We start from the raw sequence: 26886 nt of genomic DNA on the forward strand, positions 1-26886 counted from the left end.
TTGGCCTTCTGCCTACAGAAAAAGCCTATTGGTTCCCTGAAAATAGTGTAAGCTTTCTTTAGCAAGTGAAATACACCCCATTGTTCTCTCCTTGATCCTTTCACTTTTTTTTTCATAACACTTAAGACCACCTGACACTTTATATATTTATCCTTTATCTTTCCCTACTAGATTGTAAGCTCAGTAAGGGCAGAGATTTCAAGTATTTTATTCACAGACAACTTCTCAGTATCTGGAACTATATCTAGTATGCAGTAAGTTCTCAAAAAATTGTAAAATTAATAAAAGTGTTTTTAAAAAGACCCCTGAATATTATGTGAAAATTATTATAAAATTTTGGCATATCTGTGTATATATATATACATGTGACTAAATTTACAGACTCTGTGTAATTTCTAGCATAGGCCAAGTCAGGAGTCAGAGGATCAGAAGTTTGTGTGGGGAGACAGGAGCGTGACTGCAAAAACAAAGCAACATGTTTTATTAAAGGGACTGAAGGAATCAAACACAGCAAACTTCTGTAAAAAGTAAACTAAGTTTATCTCTGTCCTTTCCACGTCTGAAATCTGACTGTAGTAAATTCAAATTCACTTCACAGTGGTTGGATTGACATTAGCTTTCTTCCTTGATAAAGCTTTTGAAACTTATTTAAGGAAGTTTTTTTTTTTTCTGCTCCCTAAATTACTGCCTAAAGATACAAGCCCTCCGATCGAAACAGTCTCTCATTTCTATTTTGAGATTTGCCTGAGTCACAAGGTAGTCCTGGAGAATCACTCTGTTCTGTCTCTACATTTACTGAGGCTTCAAACTGGGAACTCAAACTGTCAGCCAAACAGGAAGAGGACCCTTCTGCTTAACTCCAAAAGGCCTAAGTCATATGTATGTGGTGAGGTTTAATGATGGATATAAATCACTGTGAAAGGATTTCCCACAGGGTGGAGGGGGGGAAAAAAAGTAAACATTGGACTTAACTTCCTCTATGAATTCAGGGCTGGTAGAAAGGGTAGACTATTAAATATAGCTGAGCAAATGTCCCAACATTTGCCTAACATGTGTTTTAAACTAAAGAGACCTCTTCTGTATACCTAATATGTATGACACTCCAAAAATATAAACAAAGGAAAGTGACTGATCTGACCCTGGCAATGTCATACTGTTGTTTTTTTTTAAGTTCATAAAAACATATAAACCACAAAAGACCTTTTTCTTTTTCAGGAATGAGTATAAAGAGTTACTTCCACCTAGATACTCTTTTTTGTGCCCCTTATGTGGTCTTGAATTCCTCCTACTAGTGTAGTTAGCGCATTGTCCACCCTTGTGACTATAATTTCAAACCCTTCTCCCCACAATGATGCCTCTTGGCAGAGTTACTCTTTCTGTACTCACACAAATGGAAACAGAAGAGATGAAAAGCCCTGGGGATGCAGTCAGTGTAGGTCTCAAACTGATCTTCTGCTAAACACAACCTGAACTCTGCCTCTCTCTTCTCTGGGGGGAGTTTCTCTCTTGGCTTAGTGATCTTGCCTGGCATAGGAGGCTTAGGACCCAGGGGGCGCCTTTCAGCCGAAAAACACCTCGCTGCAGCAAGCTGGCTGGGAAGCTCCCAGTTCTAAAGAGAGGCTGTTTACCAGAAGAGCATAACAAGGGCAGGTCTGACTGCAAGGCTGGGACTGGGAGGCAGAGCCTACGCCAAGGGGACCCCAGTTGGGCACTGGTTGGTCAGTCACCTGCAAGACGAAGGAGAGGAGGATGCTCTTGGCCTGGGTGAAAACATTCCTCATCGGCAACATGCTCCTAGCAGAAGCCTATGGATCTGGAGGTGAGATTACAATCTTCCTTCCTGCAGCAACTTCATCAAGTAGAAAGGGTAAAGCTCCCTATTTCCTAAGCATGGCCAGGCTACACAGGAAGATGATAGGAAATGAAGCTTTTAGCTGGTTTCTGTTGTCCTATGAAGGCTTTTTTTTTTTTCTTTCTCCTTTCCCTGTCAGTGGCTTGCAGCTCCATATTTGCCATTAAGAACAAAGGCAAGTAGCCACTTTCTTTTTCTTTTTCCTTGTCTGGGGCTCATGAGTGGGTGGAATTTGGGGTTCATCTCCCCTACTAAGTCCTACTCTTTTCAGGGGCTTTGCACAGGGTGGTTACGGCACAGGCCCTCCTTCCCCAGCGTCTTCCTGTGACTCTCCTGCTGAGGGGAGTGGGAGTTTGGAGTCACATCCAGGCAGCGATGAGGCAGGTTCCCTCCGTTTGAGGCTTTTGCCCGACGGAATTAAGGCTTTTGAAGAATTCTCTTGGGAGGGAGTGTTGCTTGTCCAAGTGTGGTCACATCCGTGAAAGGAATACCCGAGTTTATGTAACATGAAATTACAACACAGAGATGAATTTCAGGGCTGGCTGCCCCCGACCCAAAACTCCGAACGTCTCCAAACCCGAACCCAGACCTCCCCCACACCCTCCTCTAAAGTGGCCACAAGTTCCAGAGTAACAACCCCTTGCACTTGTGCAGTGCTTTCTGGCTTGAAAGAAAGAAAGGAAGGAAGGAAGGAAGGAAGGAAGGAAGGAAGGAAGGAAGGAAGGAAGGAAAGAAAGAAAAGAAAGAAAAATGAAATGAAATGAAATGAAGTGCTAACAAGCTAACGTTGTCTGAGCAATGACTGAGGGCCGGCACCAGCAAGGGGCTTTAGAAGCGCTTTCTCTTCCTTCTCTTTCAGGCGTCACAACAACCCTTCAAGGCAGGTGGGGTTTTCCAAGTGAGGGCAGGGGGGCCCCGACGGGCCCAGCGTCGCCCAGCCGGGATAGACTCGGCTTCCCTGCCGGCCACTCAGTGTCCGGGGGGCTCCTCTTCATCACAGGCTGCTTCTGGGACAACGGCCACCTGTACCGGGCGGACCAGCCCTCCCCAGCACCGGGCCTCCGATGCCTCAACTGGCTGGAGGCGCAGAGCGGCCTGGCATCTGCCCCCGCGTCGGGTGGTGAGTGTCCGCCCCGGGCGGCGGGCGGGCGGCGACCGCGGTCTGGGTCCTGGCCCCGTCCCATGGCGCCTTCTCTCCCTTCCCAGACACCGGCAACCACAGCTATTGCCGGAACCCGGACCAGGACCCGCGCGGGCCCTGGTGCTACGTCAGGGGCGAGGCCGGCGCTCCCGAGAAGTGGCCTTGTGAGGACCTGCACTGCCCAGGTACCCTCCCAGACCCCGAAGCCCTCAGGACCCCAGAGCCCCCAAGCATGTTAGGCAGCCTGGGAGCGGCCCTTACACCCGCTGCGCACGTGCGTCCGCGCGTCGCCGGTCGGCCCCGCCCCGCCCCGGCGCCACCCGATTGGCCAGGGCTGTCTCCAGGCCGCAGAGCCCAAAGCCCATTGGCCGCCGCCGCGTCTCTGAGTGAGCTCATCCTCCGCGAACGCCTTGTAAACAACCGTGGGAGGCGAGGCCCCACCCCTTGGCCGCGAGCTCCCTGCCTGGTGCGCAGCCTCGGGGAGCCCGCGAGACAGTAGTCCGGGTCTCAACGCCCTTAGGTAGCCCCTCCCTCAGCGTTTAGTGATCGTTTGGGGAGCGTATGCTGTGTGTTAAGGCACTCTATTCACAGTCCCTCCTGGAAAGAAGCTGGTTGTGGGATCTGAGCCTCAGAGAAGTTTAGCGACGTATTCAAAGCAATGGCAGGGTCCAGATTTGACTCTGTTTCTCAGACTCCGGAACGAAGGCTTGTTGCTCCCGAGGCAGCAAGACCATTCTCTAGGGTTAGATTAAATGGGATATGTAAAGCATATAACATAGGGATTGGCAGGCAGTGTGGGCTCAGTAAATGTGAGCTGCTCACAGGGGTCGTGGATTGTTTCCTAGCGCAGAGGGGAGAAGATAGCAACTGAGCTGGGCCTTGGAAGATGGCAAGGATTCGAACAGATGAAGACGTGGGAGGCAGGAGAGGCTCTTTCTTATGTTCTTCCCCTCACATTTGCCTTGTCCCAACTGTAGTGTGACCCCATCAGACCTGGTCTTGCTCCTGGGGCAAGGATTGATTTCAGTATGTACAGACATTCTAAGGTGGACCCTCTCCCCCAACAGTTTCAGCTGTGGAGTTCACTCAGGCTACGCTAATGAGAGATATTTTACACTTCACCTCCAGAAACCACTTCCCAGTCCCCTCCAACCTTCACAACAGAAACTGAGGAGGCGTCTGAAGTGCCAAGTGGAGATGAGGTGCAGGTGTTCGCTCCTGCCAACGCCCTGCCTGCCCGGAGTGAGGCAGCAGCTGTGCAGCCAGTGATTGGGATCAGCCAGCGGGTGCGGGTGAACTCCAAGGAGAAAAAAGACCTGGGAACCCTGGGTACGATTGCCTCACCCATCCTTACGCGAATCATCAAGAAATATTTGCCGATGGGCTGGGGTGAGGCTAATGGGACCTTGTGTCCTTGGCAGGCTATGTGCTGGGCATTACCATGATGGTGATCATCATCGCCATTGGAGCTGGCATCGTCTTGGGCTACACCTACAAGAGGTCAGTAGCTTCTCTTCTGGGCCCTCTGAAAGGACGGGAGGAAGGTACATAAAGTTGAATCAGACTTTTTTGTAGCATACATACCCAAAAAGGAAGTGAAGTATTAAAAGAGGAAAACAAGCTTAAGATGTACAGACTTGGTTCTAGTCTTTACCAGGTGACCTTAGAAAACCCCTTTCCTTTAGTGTCTTTACTCCTCACCCAAAAGCATTGTGAGGTAGGAGTTCTTGTTCCTCATTTTACAGATGAGGAAGCTTTCATCAGAGAGGTGAAGTGACTTGCCCAAGGTCACACTCCCTGGGAGTGGCAGAACCTAGATTCAAACCCAACTCTCTTGATACCAAATTCTCTGCTGTCTAATCCAACATGCCTGGTATGGAAGCGAGTGGCACTGCAGAAATCAGTCTGGATACTCATTGCAGGTTCCCAGAGATTGAATTATTTCTGTGAGTTATAAAATTCTACTAGAAAAGGTTCCCAGCTACTCCTTTCACAGTTTGGGCTTGAATTTCCTGGGCCATAAGCAGGGATCTCCTATTTAGGACAGGAGGAAAAAAATGAGCTGGAGGATATAGAACCTGCTACTCATCACTACATATGAGAAAGCCAAAGAGGCTCCTCCTGGGAAACTCAGGGACCTGACCTGTGGCTGGGACAACAGGAGGAGGAATGCTCATTTTGAGAGGGCCCCTGAAATATCATGTGGAAAAGGCTCTCAAAGTCAGTGATGGGTGCATGATAAGCCAGAGTTGCATTCATTTTTACAGTGCTGGCTTGTTCTGGGAAAATTATTTGCCGTTCTGGGCAAAATCAGGGGATTTGACTTCTAGCCCCGAGTGCTTTGATATGTCTCTTCTGAGGTCTGAGAAGGCTTCCTAAAAGGGATGTGACATGGTGGCCTGCATTTTCCAGTGGTAAGTGCTGTGAGTTCACAGCCCCAATGGATCACCCAGCATTAAATAAACCTGGGGTGTCCTTAGAGACAGTGTAGTCAACCTGCTCATTTTACAGATGAAAAGGGTGAAATAGTGGGTAAGAATAACAACAACAACAATAACAAGAAAGTGAACACTAACCATATGCCAGACCCTGCTTCAAGCAATTTGCATGCTTTAATTCAGTTCACACAATCATCCTTATGGTATTATGATTACCATAATTTAATTTAATTTTTTATGGTTACCTCACACTTTATCTTATGAGGTAAATGCTGTTATTTACACGTTAGGAAACCAGTTTACATGTTAGGAAACTGAGGCAAGAGACGATACGTACCTTGCCTGAGGTCACACACCTAGCATTTGGTGGAGCCAAGTCTTAGTCCTGTCACTAGCTGTGTGACTTTGGGCAAGTTGCTTCTATTTCCTACTGCAGAGCACTGCTGTAGCTAAGGCATGTGATTGCTTAGCTCAGTGTGTAGCAGATAGTAAGTGGTCAGTAAATAATAGTTGTTTTTTTCTTTTCTGTAAAATGTGAGTACTGTACTAGCACTCTCTGAGACCTTGTTTCTTCTCTGATTTTCTATGATTCAGGGAGCAGAGGTTCAAAGAGAATAAGAATTGACCTAAGAGGGTCTCTTGACTTCCATTCCAAGGCTGTTGCCCTCAGTGGGATGGTTAACATGGCAGGTCCAGGGACACCTGTTTGTTCATTCAGAGAGTTAGAGGAAATGATGTGGTAGCCTTGGCCTACAAGTCATAATCAGACCTAAACCTGTTGGCTGAGTTTAGCCTTTGAAATATTTCCTCTTAACTCAGCCACTGGATAGAGTATGGCTTTACTCCAATCTTGTGACGGTTTCCAGGCCTCCAGGTATTTGAACTGACTTAAATGTTCTTAATTCTGAGCTCAATTCTCATGTGCAGTGAGGAAGCCAGGCCTTTTTTTCTTCTAAATTTGCTTCTTTAGGCTGTCATAGGACTGCCCTGAAGCCTAGCATTTACTATCCTGTAAACTCAGGGCAAGGCACCAAGTCACCAGACTCCCTGTCACTAACTACCGGTCCACCCCTTTCCTCAGCAAAAGTGCTCTGAGAACAGACTATAACAGGAAACCACATGTGGTCTAGAGGCAAGCTCTCAGCTCCCATCTCTCTCCAAAGTCAGAGAACAGAGTGTCCTGGAAAGAGCTGTTGTGTATAGGTTTGGTCATTCCTCTTCACCTCCGTTTCTTGACTATTGAATAGGGATATATGCCCCCTCCATGCACCCATACCCACCCACCCAAGATTATCATAAGTATTAAATATAAGCAGTAGGACACCAATCATGTTAGATAATAATAGCAGCCAACATTTATTGCATGCTTTTTATTTTTATTTATTTTTATGTTTACTTATTTTTGACAGAGAGAGAGAGACAGAGTGTGAGTGGGGGAGGGGCAGAGAGTGAGGGAGACACAGAATCCAAAGCAGGCTCCAGGCTGAGCTGTCAGCCCAGAGCCTGAAATGGGGCTTGAACCCATGAACCGTGAGATCATGCCCTGAGCTGAAGTTGGACGCTTAACCGACTGAGCCATCCAGGCGCCTCTGTTGCATGCTTTTTAAACAAATAGGGCTCTACTGAATGCTCTTCCCTGATCATCTGGCCCAAGTCTCATGACCACACTAGAAGGATCACTTTTTATACTGTTTTACAGTGAGCTGCTGAGACCTAGAAGAGTTAAGTGCCACATCCAGGCTACACAGCCAGTAAGATGTGTGCAAGGATTAACAATATCTCCCAAAAGCTCAGCGAGGCTCAGCAGTGTCCTGCAAATTTGAATTGCAAAGGATATTAGGAAAAATGGAAACTTTCAAAATAAAATAACTGGACTTATAAGTCAAAAGAACCAGGATCTAGTTCTGCAACTGCCATCAATTCTGGGTACAACATTGGACAAGTAATTTATGTTCCTCATCTGTAAAAAGTGCAAAGGTAGGAGGTTGGATATGATGATCCTCTCAGTTCTAATATTTCCTAAAAAGGCAATATTACCTGTTGGTGGCTGCAGACAGTACGGGTTCAAATCCTAGTTCTGCTGTTTGCTTAAATAAATGATTTAACCTTTCTGCATCTGCCTTCCCATCTCTAATCCTAATAGATACCATACAGGTTTGTTGTGAGGATGAAATTAGACAGTATAGTTGGACATAGGTTTTGTGTTCATAGCCTTAGCTGCCTTGAGGAACTTTTCCTGAGTAGCAGTGTGGTATAGCACTGCTTTCAACTGGGCAAACAGTGAAAAGAATAATTGGAAGAAACTGTGTTGCCTGAAGAAAGTCTGGGGTGTCTCTGTCACTCCAAAGAGGATGTCAGATGTGGGCAGCAGCTCCATCCACGCTTGCTGTCTCTGGCCCTGGGGCAGTCATGGATAGAATTACTGTAACCCCTGAACTCTGCCAAAGACCATGAGGCTAATGGGATGGAGCTTTCCCCTGGCTGGGAAGGGCAAGCAGGAACCAGGCTTCCTCTCAGGGGAATAAGGATGGCAGGTGGGTGTGGGTGAGGGCTCAGCCTGTCGGGTCTTTGTCACGGTTGTCTAGGCTACAAGACTCAGCCAGCCAGTCTGCAGCTCCCTCTCCCTGCCCTAAGTGCAGTGTCTGTGCTATCCAGAGGGAGCATTTATTTTCTGATAAAAAGGCAAGGGAAAAACTGTAAGTCAACACCACTCCACCCCTTTAGGAGGAGCTGAGTCAGTGAATAAACCTTTTGTTCTATCTTGGCTGCCAGACAACAGCCTGCCCCCTATCCCCCCCCCCACGCCCCCCCCCCCCCGCAAAAAAAAGTCATAAGAAGGGGCTGAGCTGTTTGATGGTCAGTGCAGCAGGCCTGGTGGCCTCAGATCTTAAAAGGAGCTGGGGACATCCTCTGCATCTCCAGGACTCATAGGCACCATTAACAGGAGGCCTGTGGGGTTGGGTGTGTTTTGAGGCTTGTAAATGGATGAGACTGTAATCCAGATGAATCCCAGCATCTCCTTCCTTTACCCTGACTGTTCTTCCAGTCCTGCTCTGCTCCATTAATATGAATTGATTTTTTTCCCCCTAAAGACTTGTTTATGATGATGCATCCTGACCATTATCAATAGGTGGCCACAGCCAGATGCTTGGTAAAGGAGGTAGCTGAGGGGGGCACCTGGGTGGCTCAGTCAGTTAAGCATCCCCCTCTTGATGTCAGCTCAGGTCACGATCTTGTGGTCATGGGATCAAGCCCTGCATTGGGCTCCATGCTGAGTGTGGAGCCTCATTAGGATTCTCTCTACCTCTCTCTTTGCTCCTCCACCACATGCGTGCACTCTCTCTCAAAATAAACTTAAAAAAAAAAAAAAAAGGGGGCGCCTGGGTGGCTCAGTTGGTTAAGTGTCCAACTTCAGCTCAGGTCATGATCTCACAGTCCGTGAGTTTGAGCCCCGCGTCAGGCTCTGTGATGACAGCTCAGAGCCTGGAGTCTGCTTTGGATTCTGTGTCTCCCTCTCTCTCTGCCCTTCCCCTGCACATGCTCTGTCTCTATCTCAAGAATAAATAAAAACATTAAAAAAAAAAAAAGGTAGCTGAGGAAAGCAGGACAACTCCAAAGCCTCAGTTTGTCTATAAAATGTGGATAAAACTATCTTGCAAAGTTAGTGTGGAAATGGTACATGTATAAAGTGCATGGCATCCAGTAGGTGCATAGGTAGCTCTTCTCATCCTGGGTAATGGGAAGGTCATTTCCTGGCACCTTAGTAGGCACTCCGGATGTATGAGTTCTCACTTTATCTCTTCCTTTAGCCCTTTAGAGTTTGAAATTCAGGCCCTGGCAAAGGAGACTTGCATACTCCACCTCTTTTGTTAACTGCCACTTGGCCTTCTGCTGGCTTGAGGGCTCCCTTAATAAAGTTAAACCCAGACCTACATAGGCAACCTTGAAGAATCTGGCCTTTTATTATGGAGGAAAGTGTTTCCTTCTGTAGTGGCAGCTGTAACTGATGAGCAGTGCCCAAGGGCAAAGTGAATCTTAGGCTGAGTGGGGATGCACTTGGTCCAGACAACTGTCTTCCCAGGTCCCTCCATTTCCTTTTTGGAGTGCTCTGGGGGTTATTCTGCTGCAGGAGTTGGTGGTGTCCAGTAGAGACAAATGATAAGGATGGGGCAAGTGCTCAGGGTTGCACATGCAAAAAACTCAGTCACCTAGGGTGACTCACAAATTTGTCTTCTGTGACCTTACGATGAGAATCAGGGAATCAGAGCACATCTCATATGAGGGATCATCTAGAATATCAGGGGCCTTGGAGGTTATCAAGTCCAACTCCTTGTTTTAAAAATGATAAAATTAAGGCCCAGAGAGGAGGGGAGTTGCTGAGGTCACATAAACAATAATTGCCTTGGCTGGTCAGTAGGAGTTTCCTTGGGAAACCATATTAAGATAACATTGCTTGGTGAGTCAAGTCATATTCAGGGCAAATCATAATAATCTCCTCTGTGAGTTTTACAGCAGTTCCAGTGTTTTCAAAATGCATTCACATTCATTGTTATTTTGAGGCAGATACTGTCCCCCTTTCATAGATGAGGAAACCAAGGCTCAGCAAAGCTCTTTTGCCGGGTGTCACACAGCCAAGGCTGAGCTGGTACTAGAATACAAGAAAACTGGTTGATTTAAAGACAGTTCTGAGGCACCTGTGCAGCTCCCAGGCCCCTCCAGGCCCTGCTGTTTTCTCAATACTGTTCTCCAGTCTCTGGAAACTTGTCATTGCACCTTATACCATGATGAATATGTAATCCATCTGATCTGTTATCTTCCTGAGGTCTGAAGTAGGCTTCTTTTCTTTCACCTAGTCATCCATCAGCTGTCAGTTTCAAGGCCTCTTTGGGGTGGGCTCCTTCCAGAAAGATTTCCCGTGACAGTTGAGCCCATGTTTCTAGTTGTGGCTTCAGAGTATGTTAGTGTGGACCCAGATCTGGGTCCTGGGTGCTGGTTGTGGTATGCAGTGTGTTAGGCACTCACCAAACCCTTCAGCCTGCAACAGGGGTAATCCAGGCCAGTGGGAAGGACCCTACATGTGCAGCCAGAAGACTGGGTTTGAGTTCCTGTGCCACTGTTTCTTTGGGGTGACTCTGATCGGTTCAGAACTTCTCTGAATATTAGTTGGAGTCCAGCAGACTTGGGTTTGAGCCCATTATGTTATTGGAGAATTCTTTCACTTCTCCGAGCTGTTTCCTCATCTGTAAAATGAATGGTAAGACCTAATTCTTAGGGTTTAGCCAAGGATGAAGTGTGGTAAGGTACACATCATCCTTAGCATGGAGTAAGCACTCCATTTGAGTAAAATGGGGCAACACCATGGCCTAATTGAGTCATTAAGCACCATGAGAATTCAAAGATATGTGAGCCTAAAGGTGTCTGATGGTCATTGTCTCATTGTTTCCCACTGACCTGAATAGCCCTCAGTCCCTTTTGCCCACTGTGTGGGCTAGGGACAGTCCTTATTTCCAGCCAGGGCTCACACCTTCCAGCACTTTAGGACAAGACAGCTGTCTCAGAACAGGTCAGTTTTCTGCACAACTTTATGGGTTAGGACTGAGATGGTTCTCTGGGTCTCTTGGAGCCCTGGGCTTAAAGAACAAAATCGTTATCTTAAGAGTCTCTCTTCTATACATTATCTTCATTGAGCCTGTCTGCAGCTGTCTGAGATTCAGGCTGCTACACACCCATTTTACAGATGAGGAAGCAGAGACCAGAGGTGTAAGAACTTCGTGTCAGGGCAAAATGGAAATCTTATACCTCAGCTACTGAATTGCTGACCATGGTTAGCCTCAGCCCCTGCCTGAGCGCAGCAATGCTATTTAATGAGCAAAGCCATTCAGGAGGCACAGCCTCAATGCTTACCTCTTTTCCTGCCAGGGGGAAGGACCTGAAAGAGCAGCATGACCAGCGTGTGTGTGAGAGGGAGATGCAGCGAATCACCCTGCCCTTGTCTGCCTTCACCAATCCTACCTGTGAGATCGTGGATGAGAAGACTATTGTGGTCCACACCAACCAGACTCCAGTGGACCTTCAGGAGGGCAGTGCCCCTCTCATGGGCCAGGCAGGCACTCCTGGGGCCTGAGCTGCCAACAATGGGCAAGAGCCCATGCAGACACTGGTGCAGGACATCCTACTCTCCTTCAGCTGGGAGGATCTACACTTTTTGTTGTGGTTAAAATCCTCCCTCGACTTTTTGTTTTCTTAATTCTAAAACAGAAGCAGGTGGTGTGCTGAGGGCAAGTCTGGGTAGGGTCCTACCAATGCTCCTCCTCCATGCCTTGGAGCAGGGTTTTGCCTGTGGATGGAGACAGTGGCAGCCCCCACAGCAATGCTGCTGACAAGGGCTTCCAAACATTGCTTGTGCCCTGGATCTGAACCAGGGACAGGCAAGGAGCTCCCCCAGGCTCCTCTGTGCTTTATTATCTAAGATGGCCTCAGTCTCTGCCTTTCTGTTTGTTCTCCGTGTGCTTGAGTGGCGCATACTGTTATCCATAGTTCGGGACAGACAGATGAGGAGGCAGTATTTCAAAAATATAGTTTTTAAAATATTTGGGATGGAACTCCCTACTGACTTTGAGAACCAGAAATGAATTTGTACAAAAGTCAAAACTATGGGTTGAGAATGGGATCTAGGCTGGAGGCTCCTGGGGGGTGCTCCAGCTTGCTAGCAGTGATGTGCCTTGATAACTGTGGGCTGGCCCTGGGCCCAGGGACTCTTCCTGTTTTGAAAGGAAAGGAAGGGAAGAATCGCACTGAACATTCCACTTGGGAAGAAGGTAGAGAAGGATCTATGGCTGCCTTAGGCCACAGGACTCGAGGGGGACCTGGGGAACCCTAGACAGTCTGTTCAGGGTGGACATTGACCTCTTTTCATTTTGCAGAGGTAAGACATCAGCCAACTAACCTATGGGAATTACACTGTGGGGCCTTGTGAGCTGCTTCTGAGAGGTTAACTCAGAAACTAAGCTCAGAGGCAAGGTAATAAAGTGCTTCAGGGCTTGCACCTGCAGTGGCTTGAGTTTGCAGGTGGCTCTGTGGCCTCCAGGCTAATGCATTCCTGTGAGGGTAGTATGGCTAGGCTCACAACCCCTAACTTGTAAAACAATCAGAACCATTGGAAGGGACCTTAGGGTTCCTCAAGCCTTTTGGACACAGGGACCCAGAGGGGGAAAGTGATGCCTAAGGTCATAGAGCATAGGCATGGCTGAGAGGAAAGTAACATTTCTCCACAGCACTGTGCTTCACCGAGCCAATGGCTCAGCAGGGCCTCCAAGTCCTGATGTCACACTTGGAGGCCTTAGCAGTGCTCCCTACCCAGAGCTTCCTTCCACTGCCCCATGTGGAAAGGGGGCTTAGAGGGGCCCATTCTCTTCAGCAGACTATTCCTGGGAGTGGTTTGCTGAGGGGCCTAGGCCTCATGGGTCCCTTGGTGTTAGTGATGCTGAAGAAAAGAACAGTACATTACTGGTTTCTACTTTTCTATAAAAGCATTTCTCTGTGTACATGTTTTATATACCTCATTCTGATACCTGCATATAAAGTGCAGTAAATTGCTCTGCATTTGACTTGTATAAATTAAAAAAACAAAAAGCTGTGTATCACCAAGTTTTTATGGGGTGCAAGAATATTCCTCCGCTAAGCTGGAAGTTTTTAGTTACCTTGTCCATACCTGTGTGGCAAGCTCTGGCTTTCCCTCATTAACTCTGGCCCTGTGACTGGGAGATGGCAAGTGAGTGGTGTGTAACTGTTGCCTCTGTTCTGTCATCACCAGGAATCATTCAGGTTGAAGCTGCAGGAAAGATGGGTATGCTGGTTTGGTCACTGCAAATCCTCTCCCCTTCACCATTTTTCCCAAGGTGGAGGTAGTTCAAATGAACATCCAGGCAGCCGTTGGCAGGGGCTGGAGACAGGTGTGATTGGTGGTGCTTGCAGCAGCAAAAGGGGAGGATGGATGTGTAGAGTGGGCTGGGTCCTTGGGATGCAGGAAGCAGCTCTGAGCAGAGAAAGGCCCCTGGGGATGGTGAGGGAGGGGGGGTGGGGTGGGGTGAGGGGAGTGGAGTGGAACTCCTAGAGCTCTAGAAGAAGTTACCAACAGGACTTTCAGCACAAGATTTCAACAACATGTTCTCTGCCTCTAGGAATACCCAGGGTGATCTCTGTCCATGCCTAGACATTGCTCTGTAGTTCTACAAATAAGGGGCACCCTAGAATATCAGTTTTGCCAGGAATTGGAGTCTGTCCTTAAGTTGAACTTAAGGGTATATGGATTTGTACTGTGTCCAGGATCCCACTAGGCAGATAATATCCTGCCCAATGCTTCACATCTCCCATGTGTAGAAGAATAGGTCTTCTCTCAAGCATTTATAGGAAAACACAAGGTGTGGAGGTGACTTGCATTCATTTCTTCCCTTTATGAAGGTGGCACCCAACCCTGCAGGGAGGATATCCAGGCTTATAGGGTGTACATGCATCAGAGAGTGGAAGTATATGGACCCAAGGGAAGCACTTGGCTGGGAAGTCAGAGTCAGACCTGCTTGAAGGACTGGGTTGCCTCAGGTGGGATGTGCATGTTCTCTGGAGCAGGTTAGTGTCTATATAAGAGGGGATTAGAGTTTGGGTGTGTGTGAGAACTCCTGCTATGGGGAGTCACAGGGTGGGGCCTGAAAGTGGCCAGCAGACCCTCCACATGTACCCTCCTCCTGCTGAGCCAAGCCCCAAGTCACTTTCTCACTCTCCGTATCATCAGTTATGTTAACTGCTTAATTTATTTGGTCTGTTCAACGGCCCATCGTGGGCCCACCACTCCCATGCTTGCTGGGGACAACTGAGGCACAACCAGCCACAAAATGCTGACTTAGGGCTGCTGGGAGCCAGGGCTCAATCCTACAGCAAGCTTGCACACTCCACACATTAAGTATGGTCTATATAGCAGGTAAACTCTGTCCACAGATGACATCTAATCCCACAATTTATCAGGTCTATGTACAATATTTCACATATCACCCAACAGATACAGCAACAAAATAGTTTTAACATCAACCACTCTCTTGGATCACTCCCCACCACCACCTCCCCCATCCCCAAAACAACCACCACACATTGCAGTAATGTCCCAAACCCATTCCCAATTTGTTAAATATGGTGCAAGCTCACAGGAGGCAAATCTATTTGTGTTGAAGAGTCCCTGGAGCTCTGGAAGCCAAGGTGGAGGGTGCCTCTGGGGCTTTTCAGCACCCATCAGCTGTGTCAGGAAGATACAGCCAGGAGCTAGTGAGCTGGGCCAACCAACAAGGGAGGTAGAAGCCAGAAAGGCCAGCTCAGGGAGTGGTCTCCTCCAGCATCCCAGCTCTGGAGCTCTGCCACCACCTCTTCCTGCCTAGGTTGCTGCCTGGACCAGGCATAGTGAAGAGTGAGCAGTGGTTGCCACAAGGACAAGACCAAGAGACTGCTGAGATTCCCACTCCCTTGGCTTATACACTGAGCCTGTGGCAAGCCACACAATCCTCCAGAACCCATCTAACACTAAGCTATATGTCTTGGGCTTCTGACTGAGGTGCCCACCAGGCTATGAATGACAGCAGCCAGGATATGGGCTTTCTAGAAGACAGGGCCCCTTTCTAGCCCCTAGCCTCTTCCTGCACTTGTGGGTGAGTGCTTGTTGTAGGCAGAAAAGCCCAGGAGCTCTCAGCAAGAGCGGTAGTTTGTGAACATGAGGCGGAAGCTCCCCCTCACACTGATGTGGCCCCTAGGCCTGGGAGATGAGTAGAAACTAGCCTTTCCCTGACTCCTGGCCAGTTCCACCACAAACTAACCCTAACCCTAGGGGGGCGAGGCATGGGGTGGAAGGGGGGTAGCACCACTGTCATTTCACATCCTTGGATAGCCACCTGGCCACCAGTCTCTCTCTCATCCATACTCCCCCTTAAAGTCCTCCTGTATCCAGTGCGACCAGAGACTTCAGAGCCCACAGGCAGGTTCACCCTGGAATCCTGCCCAGCAGGTCCAGGTCACACTGATTAGTGTAAGCAACAGCCTCCCAGAATCACACTGCCAGGGAGCTCCCGAGTGGTCATCAGTAACAGATTCCCCCAGCCCATGGGCCAGGCTTTTCTTTTTCTTTTTTTTCTTTCTTCACAGCTTTCAGGTGAGTGTTGGATTTACAGACAGTAACCAGAACCCCAAACCTGTGATGTGTTTCCTGGTGCTGCACCCGCTGGCCTCCTGGGGAGGTAGTAGGGATGGCTTGTTCTGCTTCTGAATAAGCCGCCAATCCACAGGAAGCCCGGACGGCCCTGCCCACAGCAGAGATGGGGCGCAGAGGGGGCAATGGTGGCTGCAGAACGCCCCCCTGCAGGGGGCTGGGCCAAGGCTAGGGAGGTGAGTCCCGGGTCAGGCCATACTGCATGCTCACAGTGTGGTCCAGCTCTTCCAGCTCTGCAGGCAGTGGGATGCCCAGCTCCCCCAGATACAGGGAGAGAGCCTCAAAGGAGTCCTCCAGTTTTGAGAATGCCGGTCTAGAAAGAAAAGGGGCGAGTCAGAGGCAGGTGAGACACGGACAGGGCCACGGGGTGGTGTGAAAGGCACCCAGGCCTGCATCTCAACCACTTCCTAGTTGTGTGACCTTGGGCAAGCCCCTTAACCTGTGCCTCTGCAGGAAATGGGGATATAATGTTACTGCTATTGTGTAGGGTTGTTGTGAAGATGAGAGATAATACTGTGAAAAGGCTGGACTTGCTCAAAGGGGTAGCTTAAAAAAAGAAAGTCCAGGAGAAAAAAAGCTCCTCTCATGTCTTGGAGAAAATGCAATAATTTTAAGTGCCTTTTTAAAGATTCTTTCCAGTCCTTATACTGTCTTCACATCAATAGATCTGCTCAGGAAAGGACATTTCACAGACTCACCAGCTCTTCCCAAAGGGAAAACAAACACTGGGTTCCCAGTACTATGGAAACAGTTTAGCTGCCCTGGAACCCTAAGACAGCTCAGGCTTACTCCACCTCCTCCATGTTTTTGTTTAACCGTCTTATCACCTTCTCAGCGGGGCCCACTCACTCTCACCACCGTATTTAAAATTACAACTTACAGGTGCCTGGGTGGCTCAGTCAGTTAAGCATCTGACTTCGACTCAGGTCATGATCTCGCAGTTTGTGGTTCAAGCCCCCCATCGGGCTCTCTGCTGTCAGCTCGGAGCCTGGAGCTTGCTTTGGATTCTGTCTTCCTGCTCTCTCTGCCCCTACCCCACTCACGTCTGTTTCTCTCTCAAAAATAAACATTAAAAAATTTTTTAGGGGTGCCTGGGTGGCTCAGTTGGTTAAGTGTCTGACTTCGGCTCAGGCCAATGATCTCGTGGTTTGAGCCCCACGTCGGGCTGTGTGCTGACAGCTCACAGCCTGGAGCCTCCTTCGAATTCTCTGTCTCCCCCCTCTCTGCCCCTCCCATGCTCATGCTCTGTCTCTCTCTCTCGATAATAGATAAACGTTAAAAAAAAAAAATTAAAAAAAAAAATTTTTTTTTAATTACAACTTTTACCCTACACATCCTCTTTCCTCAGCTCTGCTCTTTTCCCCATACTATTTGTCACTTTCTTTTGTTCAGTGAAGTTTATTCTATCTATTGTTTATCATCTCTTCTTATTAGAATGTGAGTTCTAGGAGAGCAGGCACCTTTGCTTTGTTCACTCCAGTGTTCAGGACAGTGTCTAACACATGGTAGGCACTCAGTCAATATTTTTTGAGTGACTTAAACACAGACATTTAGAATGACTAGGAAAGGATATTAGCAAACAAATACTGTGTAGCTTTACATTTTCTCCTCATGGTCTTACTCTGATGTTAGTGAAGGACTGCAGTCCTTTGGCCCATGAAGGAACAAAATGTAAAGCCTCCCACCAGCAAATCCCAACTCTAAACTGGACCTTGAAAACCATTTTATTTTTTATTAAAAACAATTTTTTTTAATGTATTTATTTTTGAGAAAGAGATAACACGAGAAGGGGAGGAGCAGAGAGAGAGGGAGACACAGAATCTGAAGCAGGCTCCAGGCTCCTAGCTGTCAGCACAGAGCCCGATTGTGGGGCTTGAACCCACAAACTGTGAGATCATGACCTGCGCTTGAAGTCAGACACTTACCCAGGTGCTACCTGGAAATCATTTTAAAATAAAGGTTATGTGCCAACTGGTTATCTTTTTTTTAAAAAAAAAAATTTTTTTTTTTTAACGTTTATTTATTTTTGAGACAGAGAGAGACAGAGCATGAATGGGGGAGGGTCAGAGAGAGAGGGAGGCACAGAATCTGAAACGGGCTCCAGGCTGTGAGCTGTCAGCCCAGAGCCTGACGCGGGGCTCGAACTCACGGACCGTGAGATCATGACCTGAGCCGAAGTCGGACGCTCAACCGCTCAACCGACTGAGCCACCCAAGCACCCCGCCAACTGGTTATCTTGAGGGGATGGAGCAGGAGAGTGAGGAGTGCTGGGGAGCACATTGGTTAGTAGATAATAGAAAATGTATACTTCCTGTGCTATATATTTTAGTAATGCTTGAATTTGTTTTTTTTTTTTTTAAAGAAACAGGATTTTTGAGAGCAGAAAAAAGTATAGATTCTAGTTTTCTAATGTACAAACTTGAAAACAACCAGGGTAATAATGAAAACTATAACCTGAGATAAATAAAGGTCATTTAAAAAATATTTCTTTAAAGGAAAAAATTAGTTAAATGAATAAAGATGCTCACTATAGTAATACCTATTGTAAGGAGAAACTGGAAAAACCTGAATATCTATACTATGTATATTATATGTTCAGACTATATCTTAAGTGAATTTCACATAGTCAACAAAAATGATAAATGGGAAGACTGGGTAGTATATTTTTTGCAGGGCAAAATATAAAACTTCTCTTTGAGGGGTGGCTCAGTCAGTTAAACATCCGACTTCAGCTTAGATCATGATCTCACGATTCATGAGTTTGGTCCCTACCTCAGGCTCCTTCCTGGCAGTGTGGAGCCTGCTTAGGACTCTCTCTCTCTCTGCCCCTCCCCCATTCACCCTTTCTCTTGCTTTCAAAATAAATACATAAACTTAAAAACATTTTTTTTCTTTATCTGAGATTATAGCTATATGAAAAAAAATGTATGTGTTTGGAATAGATAGGTGAAGAACACTTATTCTGTTGGAATGGCACAGGTTTGTGCGAATTTTCTTCTGTTAAAATTTCTTTTCATGGCTGTGTCTTTGTTATATCCAGGTCACTCATGACAATGCCTTTGTCCCCCCTACCACCTCACCTGGCACATCAGAGTTGTTAGGGTGGCTTCAGTGGTTGGTATTCTTGAGCTCAAGGCTTTTGCCACCCTTGTGCCTGGGAAGGGCTTGGGGATGGCTGAAGGCTGGGGCAAGCATCCAGGCTTATGTGAGCTGGGGAGAAGGGGTAGGATACCAACCTGCTCTCGGGCTCCAGTTTGCAGCAGATGGCGGCCAGGGGGAAGAAGGCTGGGGGGCAGTCTGTGGGGACAAACTTCTCCCAGAAAAGCTTCACGTTGAGACCAAAGTCCAGTGTTCGGGGCAGGCAATCAGGATCTGCATACACCTGCCCGATGATCTGCAGGTGAGAAGATGGCTGGTCAGGAATGGGCTGTGGTGTGTGCGGCCATAGGGCAGGGGAGAGGGATATTGGTGTATGGACAAGAAGGATGGGCAGAAGAGGGAGGTAAAAACCAAGGTTAGAAAGCTATCCTCCATGCCCAAATTTTGCTAGTCCAGACTTGTCTCTCAGCTGAGAGTCTGGTTACTGAGGAGGGTTTAGAAAAGACTTCTCTGTAGCAAAAGCACAATGTTTCAAATCTGGAGGAGGAGCTTCTATACATCCCACCCTGCCCTGCTGTGTGCCCTTGTGTCTATGTCCCCTGCCAGAGTTCAGGCTCTGTGAAGTGAGGTTCTGGGTCTGATGCATGTCTGAAACTTCTTGGCACCAGCCTCGTGCTTTGCACACAGTATATGCTCAATTGATCTCTATTAAAGAAAATGATTTTAAAAAACCCTCCTTCCATTATTCCAACTGTTCTTGTCTCTCCTCTACCACTCACCATTTTGTAGGAATTACAGAAGGCTCTGAACATATGTGTTTGACTGAGTGCTTTCAGACAGACTGAGCTAAGCTCCTAAGGGGAGGAATCTTTCCAAGACTCAGCCTATACACCTCACAGTGCTTAGAACTGTGCTAGACAGGCTAGCACTTCTTGTGATGGCTACTTCCACTTGTGGGGCTGAGGGCAACAGCACTATCAGGGCCTGGGGAATGGGGATCAGAGTCAAAGGTTACACTGGCCCAACAGCTAAATGGACAGCCTCATGCCTTTCCTAGTGGAGTTCCGAGTCTCACCTGCCCCTTACCGGCTATGCGACTAAGAGCAAGCTGCTGCCCCTTTCTGAGCCTCAGTTTCCTCACCTGAAAAAACCCTGCCCAGTCCTTCTCATGGGACTGATGAGACTCAAATGTGTCAACAGATGTGTGATAACTGCACAACCCTACATTCATGTTGACTTTATGGTGAGCTACTCATCGTTAGGAGAAGCAGTCCCAGTTCTGAGGCAGGGCAGAGCCATTAGGCCTTCTGCCTCAGGCCTGGCCTCTGTGCAGGCCGGAGCTCACCTCGCAGAGAACGATCCCAAAAGAGAAGACATCCACCGTCTCATCGTAGCTCTTTCCTTGGAGAACACAGGAGAGCAGGCTGTTAGGTTTGGTCTCTTATCTGCTCTGCACTGAGTCTGGGGCCAAGCCAGGCCACAGCCAAGAACCAGGGCTAGAAGAGGCTCCATGGGGATGCCTTGAAGGCTTCCCAGGAGAGGTACCATCTGAACATCTTTCCTCAGCCCTGGGTGGGCTGCCTCAGAAAGATCTTATAAAACACACTATCCAAAATGAAACTACATTGGACACTGAAAGAGAAATGGATCAGGGTTCATCTGGACTCTGTCATTAGCTAGCTGTATGTTCCTGGGCAAACCACTGAACTTCTCTGGGCCACAAGACTCCAAAAAGTGTTGGGGTGCCTGGGTGGTTCAGTCAGTTAAGCACCCGACTCTTGATTTCAGCTCAGGTCATGATCTCACAGTTGTGAGACTGAGCCCCACATCAGGCTCTGCACTGAATGTGGAGCCTGCTTGGGGTTCTCTCTCTCCCTCTCTTGCTCTCTCTCTCTCAAAATAAACAAACATTAAAAAAAGATCACCAACAGCTTTAAAAAAAAAAAAAAAAAAAAAAGACTCTAAAAAGGGTTAAACCAGCAGGCCATTTCTGAGACCTCACAACCCTGTATATTTCAAGAATCCCAGCCAGCATCTCTGGCTGGTTTGAGCATTATCCACAAGGGGGCACCATAATTCAGTTCTCAGCAGGGAGAAGAAAAGGCTAAATCTCTTGGCAATAAACAGCTTGAGCTCTCAGCTACACTTGGGGCATAAAAGCCACAGTCAGATCTCACCCTAAGCCCAGGACTTCAGGGAGGAAGGGGTTTATAAGGCCCAGTCTGGCAAGGGATAAAAATCATCCAGCTGTCAGCTCTGGGTACCTGGCCTTCCACTTCACCCAGGACTCTGATGCAAGATGTGGCTCCTAACTCCCCTCTGGGGACATGTCGCCTCCAGTGTCCAGTGTCAGGACTCACCATTCAGCATCTCAGGGGCCATCCAGTAGGGGTTTCCTACCACGGTATAGCGCTTCTTACGGTCATTCTTACGCAAGGTGCGTTTCTTGGTGGTGGCCTTCTCCACTGGGGGCTTCTTCCTCTCTTCAACTATAAGCCGTGACAGCCCAAAGTCTGCCACCACCACGGTCTTGTCCTGGTAGGACAAGGGCCAGATCAGGACTTGGTGAGGACATTCCCAAGAGAAATTGAGAAGGGGAGAAAAGGTATGTAGCAAAGGAGAGTCATAGCTCATGCTCTCTCTGGTAGATAAGGCTCAGTTATTTGTTTTCTAGCAGTCTGGTATCTGCTCCTCAGACTTCCCAGACTTGGGGTGTTCACAACAGAGCCCCTGCAGCCTGGAGGGGTAAGGCTCTGGGACTTGCAGAGTGGAACTCAGAAGCAGGAAAAGGGATTTTTTTTCCTTTTTTTTTTTTTTTTTTTTTTTACCCCATCCTGCCAGTTCCCCAAAAGATTTAAGGCATGGCTAGAACCAGGATAAGACAGAAAAGGATAAGGTGTAGGGAGTCAGTGGGGGGATTTAGAGGGAGACAAGCTCTTCAAATAGCTACAGGGCAGTCATGTGGAAAAAGGGTTACGATTGTTTAGTGTGGATCTAGAGGGTGGAGCCAGGGCCAGTTAGTGGATACCTGAGAAGCTAGATTCCAAGTTAATCGCAGAAATGACATGCTAACAACCAGAGCTGATGGTTGGTGGGAAAAAACGCTGGTCCCAAACTGGCCACTGTACATTTACTAGCTCTATGGCCTTAGACTGAGGCTTCAAGGTGCCACAGTTGTAGAATAGGGTCCTCAGTGAGCTGCTTTACAGAACTATCGTGGTGAAACCAGGAAAAACAACAGGGCTCTTTGTAGTGTTAAGGAACTTCTGAAGTCCCCTCTAACCAAAGGATTTCAAAGGCTGCTACTGGGAGGAGGTATTATTGTGTCTGCATGTGTTTGAGAGCCCCCAGAAGACAGGGGAGGGCATCAGGTGCAGCAGGAAGGGTAAAACAGGAGTCCTAGTGACACCTGAGGTCTAAAGCAGAAGGACAGTCTCCTTTGTGACAAGACATGAGGGCTGGCCCTGGGGAAGCCCAGAATGGTTGGGACATACCAGCTTGATAAGGCAGTTGTGTGAGTTCAGATCCCGGTGGATGATGCACATGGAGTGTAAATAGGCCTGGAACAGAAGTACGAGCTGAGGCCAATGGCCAGTAATTCAAGCAGATGCAGACCCTGGAACTGGGGGAGCCTGCTCTTCTCCCAGGCCATCCCCACTCAGCTTCAGAACCCAATGTGGACCTTAGGGCAAGGGCCTCCTGCTGTCACCCCCTTGTCCCAACACTAACAGAAAGCCAAAGGCCGCCTGGGCTTCCTCTCTCTCCCTGCTGCCACCTCTTGCCCATCCTTTGGTTCGCTGACCCCAACCCAGTGCTGCTCTAGACCCTCATTGCTCCCTCCCAAAGTCCCCAACTCTACTGGGCCCTGGCCCTTGCATGCCCCCAGCCCCTCTATCCATTTTATGTAGATCCAGGCCACCTGAAGTGAAGGTCCTCAGATGTACTGCTCCAGTCCCCCTCACCACCATCATCACCATAATCTCTGACTTCAGCCACCCTCACTGCCAGTGATCAGAGAAGTGACTTCCTCCTGGCCAGCTGGCTCTGTATTTCTGACATTCTCCTTCCCTGAGACTCAGCACCCTCCTTGTTCTTCTACACTTTAACCTCTCCCTCTTCCTACCCCAATGTTTTCACACAAGTCTTTGCTATTTCCACCCCTAGTCTCCACTCCTGGCTCCTGTCACTCTCTGTAGCCACTTCCTTTTCTTTTCTCTTCCCCAGCAAATGTGGAAGGAGCTACTTCCCTCCTCCCCTGTCCTTTGCAATAATGCTTACATCCCCTAGGCTCCTGGCTCTGCTCACATACCCAGGGAGCTCTTCCTGAATCATGGTAGCTCTTGTGACCTGCCTGCTTGCCTGTCCTTTCCCCAAAGGCTGCCAGAACTTCTCCCACGCTACCTGCTCCTGAGACTCCTGTGTGGCTGCTGTTTCCTTCTAGTCTCCTTGGTGTCAGCCCTTTTTAAAGCCGCCTTCTCTACATACGCTGATGCCCACTAACAGCACATCAGCCTCAGTCGACACTAGGTCTTCCCAAACCTGTTTCCCCAACATCACTGCCTCCCCAGTATCTGGTAAGTGACACCACCATTCTTCTAGGTACCTCAAAAAAAGCACAGCTCTGCTCACAAAACTTCCTTACTTAAACATCTTTTACATCTGTCTAAAAAGATGCTTCCTAAGCATCCTAAGTAAAATCCAGACTCCTTAGCCTGAAATATAGGGACCTTAATGTACCCAAGACCAACACTGTCTTAATGGACACCACATGAAGAGCGGTGATTAAAGCTTCAGGCTTGGGGTCAGACTGACAAGCCCAAGCTCCTCTCTCTTTCTAGCTTTCTAGCATCAGCTTCTCATCTGGAAACCGGGGCTGTCATGAGGAACAAACATATACATGCATGTCAGTCCCTCAGCTCAGTGCCTGGCATACAGAAAGCACTCAGCGACTGTCACTGGTACTACTACTACTATATAACTGGTATCATTCTTTCCCAGGTGAAATAGACTATTACTTCCTCTCTCCTCCCAGGTATTTGCTGCTATCATCACCTCAACCTTGGTGCCTCTCTGCCAAGAGGAACTTTTATCCAATTCTGACCCATCCTTCAGGGCTCAATTAGAACACTTCCCCCTTCTCTGATTTCATAGGCAGTGAGGTTCCCTGCTTGTTCCAAGCTCCTGCAGTGGCTAGACGCTACTAGTTTGCCTCTCCAGTTTTCCCTTGAAGATTTGGAATTCTTTGAGGTAGATTGTGAGCTAAGAAAAACAACTGGGGGCAATTTCAACAGCCCAGAAAGAAGCTCAATAAATAGCTGCTGACTGACCCAGCCCATACAAGCTGCCCAGGATGGGGTCTTTGCCTTCTAGTGCCTGCCTGCAGTCCCTCCCCATCACCACCTCACCACCACTCCCACACCTGGCAGGGCTGTTGGCAGAACTCACCATTCCAGATGCGATGCCTTTGGCAAATCTGACCTTCTGCTGCCAGGGGAATGGGTCCTATGGGAAGGGGGAATGCCCATCAGAGGCTGTTAGGACCTGTCCCATTTGTGGTCCAGGCCCCATGGGTCAATATCGTCTGCCAGTGAACCCTCCCTGCCTGTGCCCAATCACGCTCAGCATGCCCCTTTGTAGGCAAAGCAGCGAGGGTGGTGTGCTCACCACACTGCGCAGAAAGTCCTTCAGCGTGCCCCCTTCAATGTACTCTGTCAGCAGGTTCAGCTTCTTGTCCTTGTACAGCACACCAATGAACTTGAGCACATTGGGGTGGTCCAGGCTGCGCATCACCTTCACCTGGGGGTGACAAGGCCGAGGAAGGTGGATGGTTACTTTCCACTATGTCTTCCTCACCCCTTCCCTCCAAGGAGTCAGTCTGATAACTGTTACCTGCATCTCCTACCTCCAGTCTTATGTGATGGGGCAGGACACCTCCACATGGATAGGGATGCCTCACAGGCCTCACCCTGGGATGCTGCCTTTCTAGGAATTGTACTGGGGGGAACTAGAATGGGAGGGTCCAGGAGTGAAACAAAGGCCTGGAGGGCAATACCTGAACCACAGGAGTACCAACCAAAGGAATGGAACAACTTGGGAGAGGTGGTAAAAAATGTGTAAATGCTCAAGAGATGGCAATTCTCTGGAAGGCCCCACTCCAGGCTCCCTTAGCAGGGTGTTCAGGTGGTGAGTATAATATCTAGTTGTCCTAAATTGGCCTGTTTTCTTGTCCATAATCCCCACTAACTGTAAGCTCCTCTGAACCACATCTCGTTTGTTACTGTATCCCTTGTACCCAGATCATGCTGTCTTTAGTAAATGTTTATTGAATAGGTCATTATGCTGTAATTTAGAAGGGGCAGGATATTCCTCTACCGCTATTTTCGGCCCAGCTTTTAAGAAAGTGATTCTATAAAAAAAAATTGTTGGGGCGCCTGGGTGGCGCAGTCGGCTAAGCGTCCGACTTCAGCCAGGTCACGATCTCGCGGTCCGTGAGTTCGAGCCCCGCGTCAGGCTCTGGGCTGATGGCTCAGAGCCTGGAGCCTGTTTCCGATTCTGTGTCTCCCTCTCTCTCTGCCCCTCCCCCGTTCATGCTCTGTCTCTCTCTGTCCCAAAAATAAATAAACGTTGAAAAAAAAAAATTAAAAAAAAAAAATTGTTTACATAAAAAAAAAAAAAGAAAAAAAAAAAAGAAAGTGATTCTAAAATAAGTTTCCACCTAGGGGTGCCTGGGTGGCTCAGTTGGTTAAGCGTTGACTTTGGCTCAGGTCATGATCTCATGGTTCGTGGTTCAAGCCCCACATCAGGCTCTGTGCTAATCGCTCAGAGCCTGGAGCCTACTTTGGGTTCCGTGTCTCCCTCTCTCTTTGCCACTCCCATGCTTGCACTCTGTCTCCTCTATCGAAAAGAAACATTAGGGGTGCCTGGGTGGCTCAGTTGGTTAAGTGTCCAACTCGACTTAGGTCATGATCTCATGGTTTGTGGGTTTTAGCCCCACATCAGGCTCTGTGCTGACAGCTCAGAACCTAGAGCCTGCTTCAGATTCTGTGTCTCCCTCTCTCTGCCCCTTCCCTCACACATTCTTTCTCTCTCTCTCTCCCTCCCTCTCAAAAATAAACATTTAAAAAAATTAAAATAAACATTAATTTTTTTTAACATTTATTTATTTTTGAGACAGAGAGAGACAGAGCATGAACGGGGGAGGGGCAGAGAGAGAGGGAGACACAGAATCGGAAGCAGGCTCCAGGCCATCAGCCCAGAGCCTGACGCGGGGCTCAAACTCACGGACCGCAAGATCGTGACCTGAGCCGAAGTCGGACGCTCAACCGACTGAGCCACCCAGGTGCCCCACATTAATTTTTTTTAAAAAAGTAACAAAATAAAACAAGTTTCCTCCTGAAACCGTTATTTAGTAAGATCTACCCTCTTCCAAGAGTGACACCACACTCCTAACCCCTACCCCACCTTTTTACCTCAGTCAGAAAAGTCTTCTGTGTTTCCTCATCACACCGAATTAACTCCTTCATGACCATCACTTTGCCCGTGGCTTTGTGTGTTACCTAGTTACAAGGAGGACAACTATTAGTGGTGCAGAGTTCCGGGGAAATATGTGAAAATATATGCAACTGGCCATCCCATCCCTTGGAAGACATACTGAGCCAGATGAGACTGACAGAATTCATGTGTAGAAGACACAGCATGAGGCAACAGGGGCCTCAAAGGGGAGCGTACCCTCTTTGGAGAATGGGGCATGCATAGAGGGGAGGCAAGAATGCAGAAAAGGGAAGTGAGGAGGCAGGAAGGGACACTGCCAAGCCAAGCAGGGACTCTGGTTATCTGACAAAGGAGTGAGTCCCTTGGGTGAACAGAAGTCTGGGGACAGTAGGGGTCAGTGCCACAGACATGCACCAGGGAACTAGGTGGGTCAGGGTGAGCTCTCCAGCCCCAATGCCCTGAAAGCTGAGACACATGGCTTACCTGACCCCCCCTCCCAGCTCTCAGCAGAGGAGGAGGAGAGAAAGAGAGAGAGGTTAGTCCCTAAGACTATTCATCAGGGAGGCAGGAGCCACTCCCCTGTGTGCTCCCTGCAGTATACCCAACACTCAGGCCTCTGGGT

The 26886-nt window shown here is 48.3% G+C and overlaps 2 protein-coding genes across 8 annotated transcripts in view; one reads left to right on the forward strand and one right to left on the reverse strand.

The window, feature by feature from the left end:
• Positions 1–1557: 1557 nt before the first annotated feature.
• Positions 1558–13071, forward strand: PIK3IP1 (phosphoinositide-3-kinase interacting protein 1). 3 transcript variants are annotated; one of them, XM_019426731.2, is made up of 7 exons: positions 1558–1819; positions 2712–2732; positions 2853–2972; positions 3059–3178; positions 4122–4322; positions 4415–4493; positions 11351–13071. In XM_019426731.2, exons 1-7 carry the CDS (start codon positions 1750–1752, stop codon positions 11553–11555), a joined length of 816 nt encoding a protein of 271 aa, XP_019282276.1. In that variant the 5' UTR covers positions 1558–1749; the 3' UTR covers positions 11556–13071. The 3 variants fall into 3 exon arrangements, with proteins under 3 accessions (XP_019282276.1, XP_019282277.1, XP_019282275.1); XM_019426732.2 differs by lacking the exon at positions 2712–2732 and having other exon boundaries at positions 1559–1819; XM_019426730.2 differs by having other exon boundaries at positions 1560–1819; positions 2712–2972.
• Positions 13072–14219: 1148 nt separating this feature from the next.
• LIMK2 (LIM domain kinase 2) overlaps positions 14220–26886 on the reverse strand; it is a 59872-nt gene continuing 47205 nt past the window's right edge. For all 5 annotated transcript variants that reach the window (XM_019426723.2, XM_019426724.2, XM_019426725.2 and 2 more), the window contains 8 exons: positions 26243–26329; positions 24438–24569; positions 24219–24275; positions 22268–22333; positions 21134–21308; positions 20119–20174; positions 18911–19068; positions 14220–15987 (listed from right to left, as the gene is read on the reverse strand). In XM_019426723.2, coding sequence (XP_019282268.1) covers positions 15843–15987; positions 18911–19068; positions 20119–20174; positions 21134–21308; positions 22268–22333; positions 24219–24275; positions 24438–24569; positions 26243–26329 — 876 coding nt within the window. In that variant the 3' untranslated portion in view covers positions 14220–15842. The remainder of the gene's footprint in view (positions 15988–18910; positions 19069–20118; positions 20175–21133; positions 21309–22267; positions 22334–24218; positions 24276–24437; positions 24570–26242; positions 26330–26886) is intronic.

Source organism: Panthera pardus, unplaced genomic scaffold (genome assembly GCF_024362965.1).
Source record: "Panthera pardus isolate Hobbes unplaced genomic scaffold, ASM2436296v1 HiC_scaffold_15, whole genome shotgun sequence".
Taxonomy (NCBI): domain Eukaryota; kingdom Metazoa; phylum Chordata; class Mammalia; order Carnivora; family Felidae; genus Panthera; species Panthera pardus.

Bases quoted from the DNA above. Each gene is read 5' to 3' on its own strand.
- PIK3IP1 (XM_019426730.2), top strand. From the start codon at position 1,750: ATGCTCTTGGCCTGGGTGAAAACATTCCTCATCGGCAACATGCTCCTA. The intron at 2,973-3,058 runs GTGAGTGTCCGC...CTCCCTTCCCAG, and splicing joins ATCTGCCCCCGCGTCGGGTG to ACACCGGCAACCACAGCTAT. The intron at 4,323-4,414 runs GTACGATTGCCT...TGTCCTTGGCAG, and splicing joins AAAAGACCTGGGAACCCTGG to GCTATGTGCTGGGCATTACC.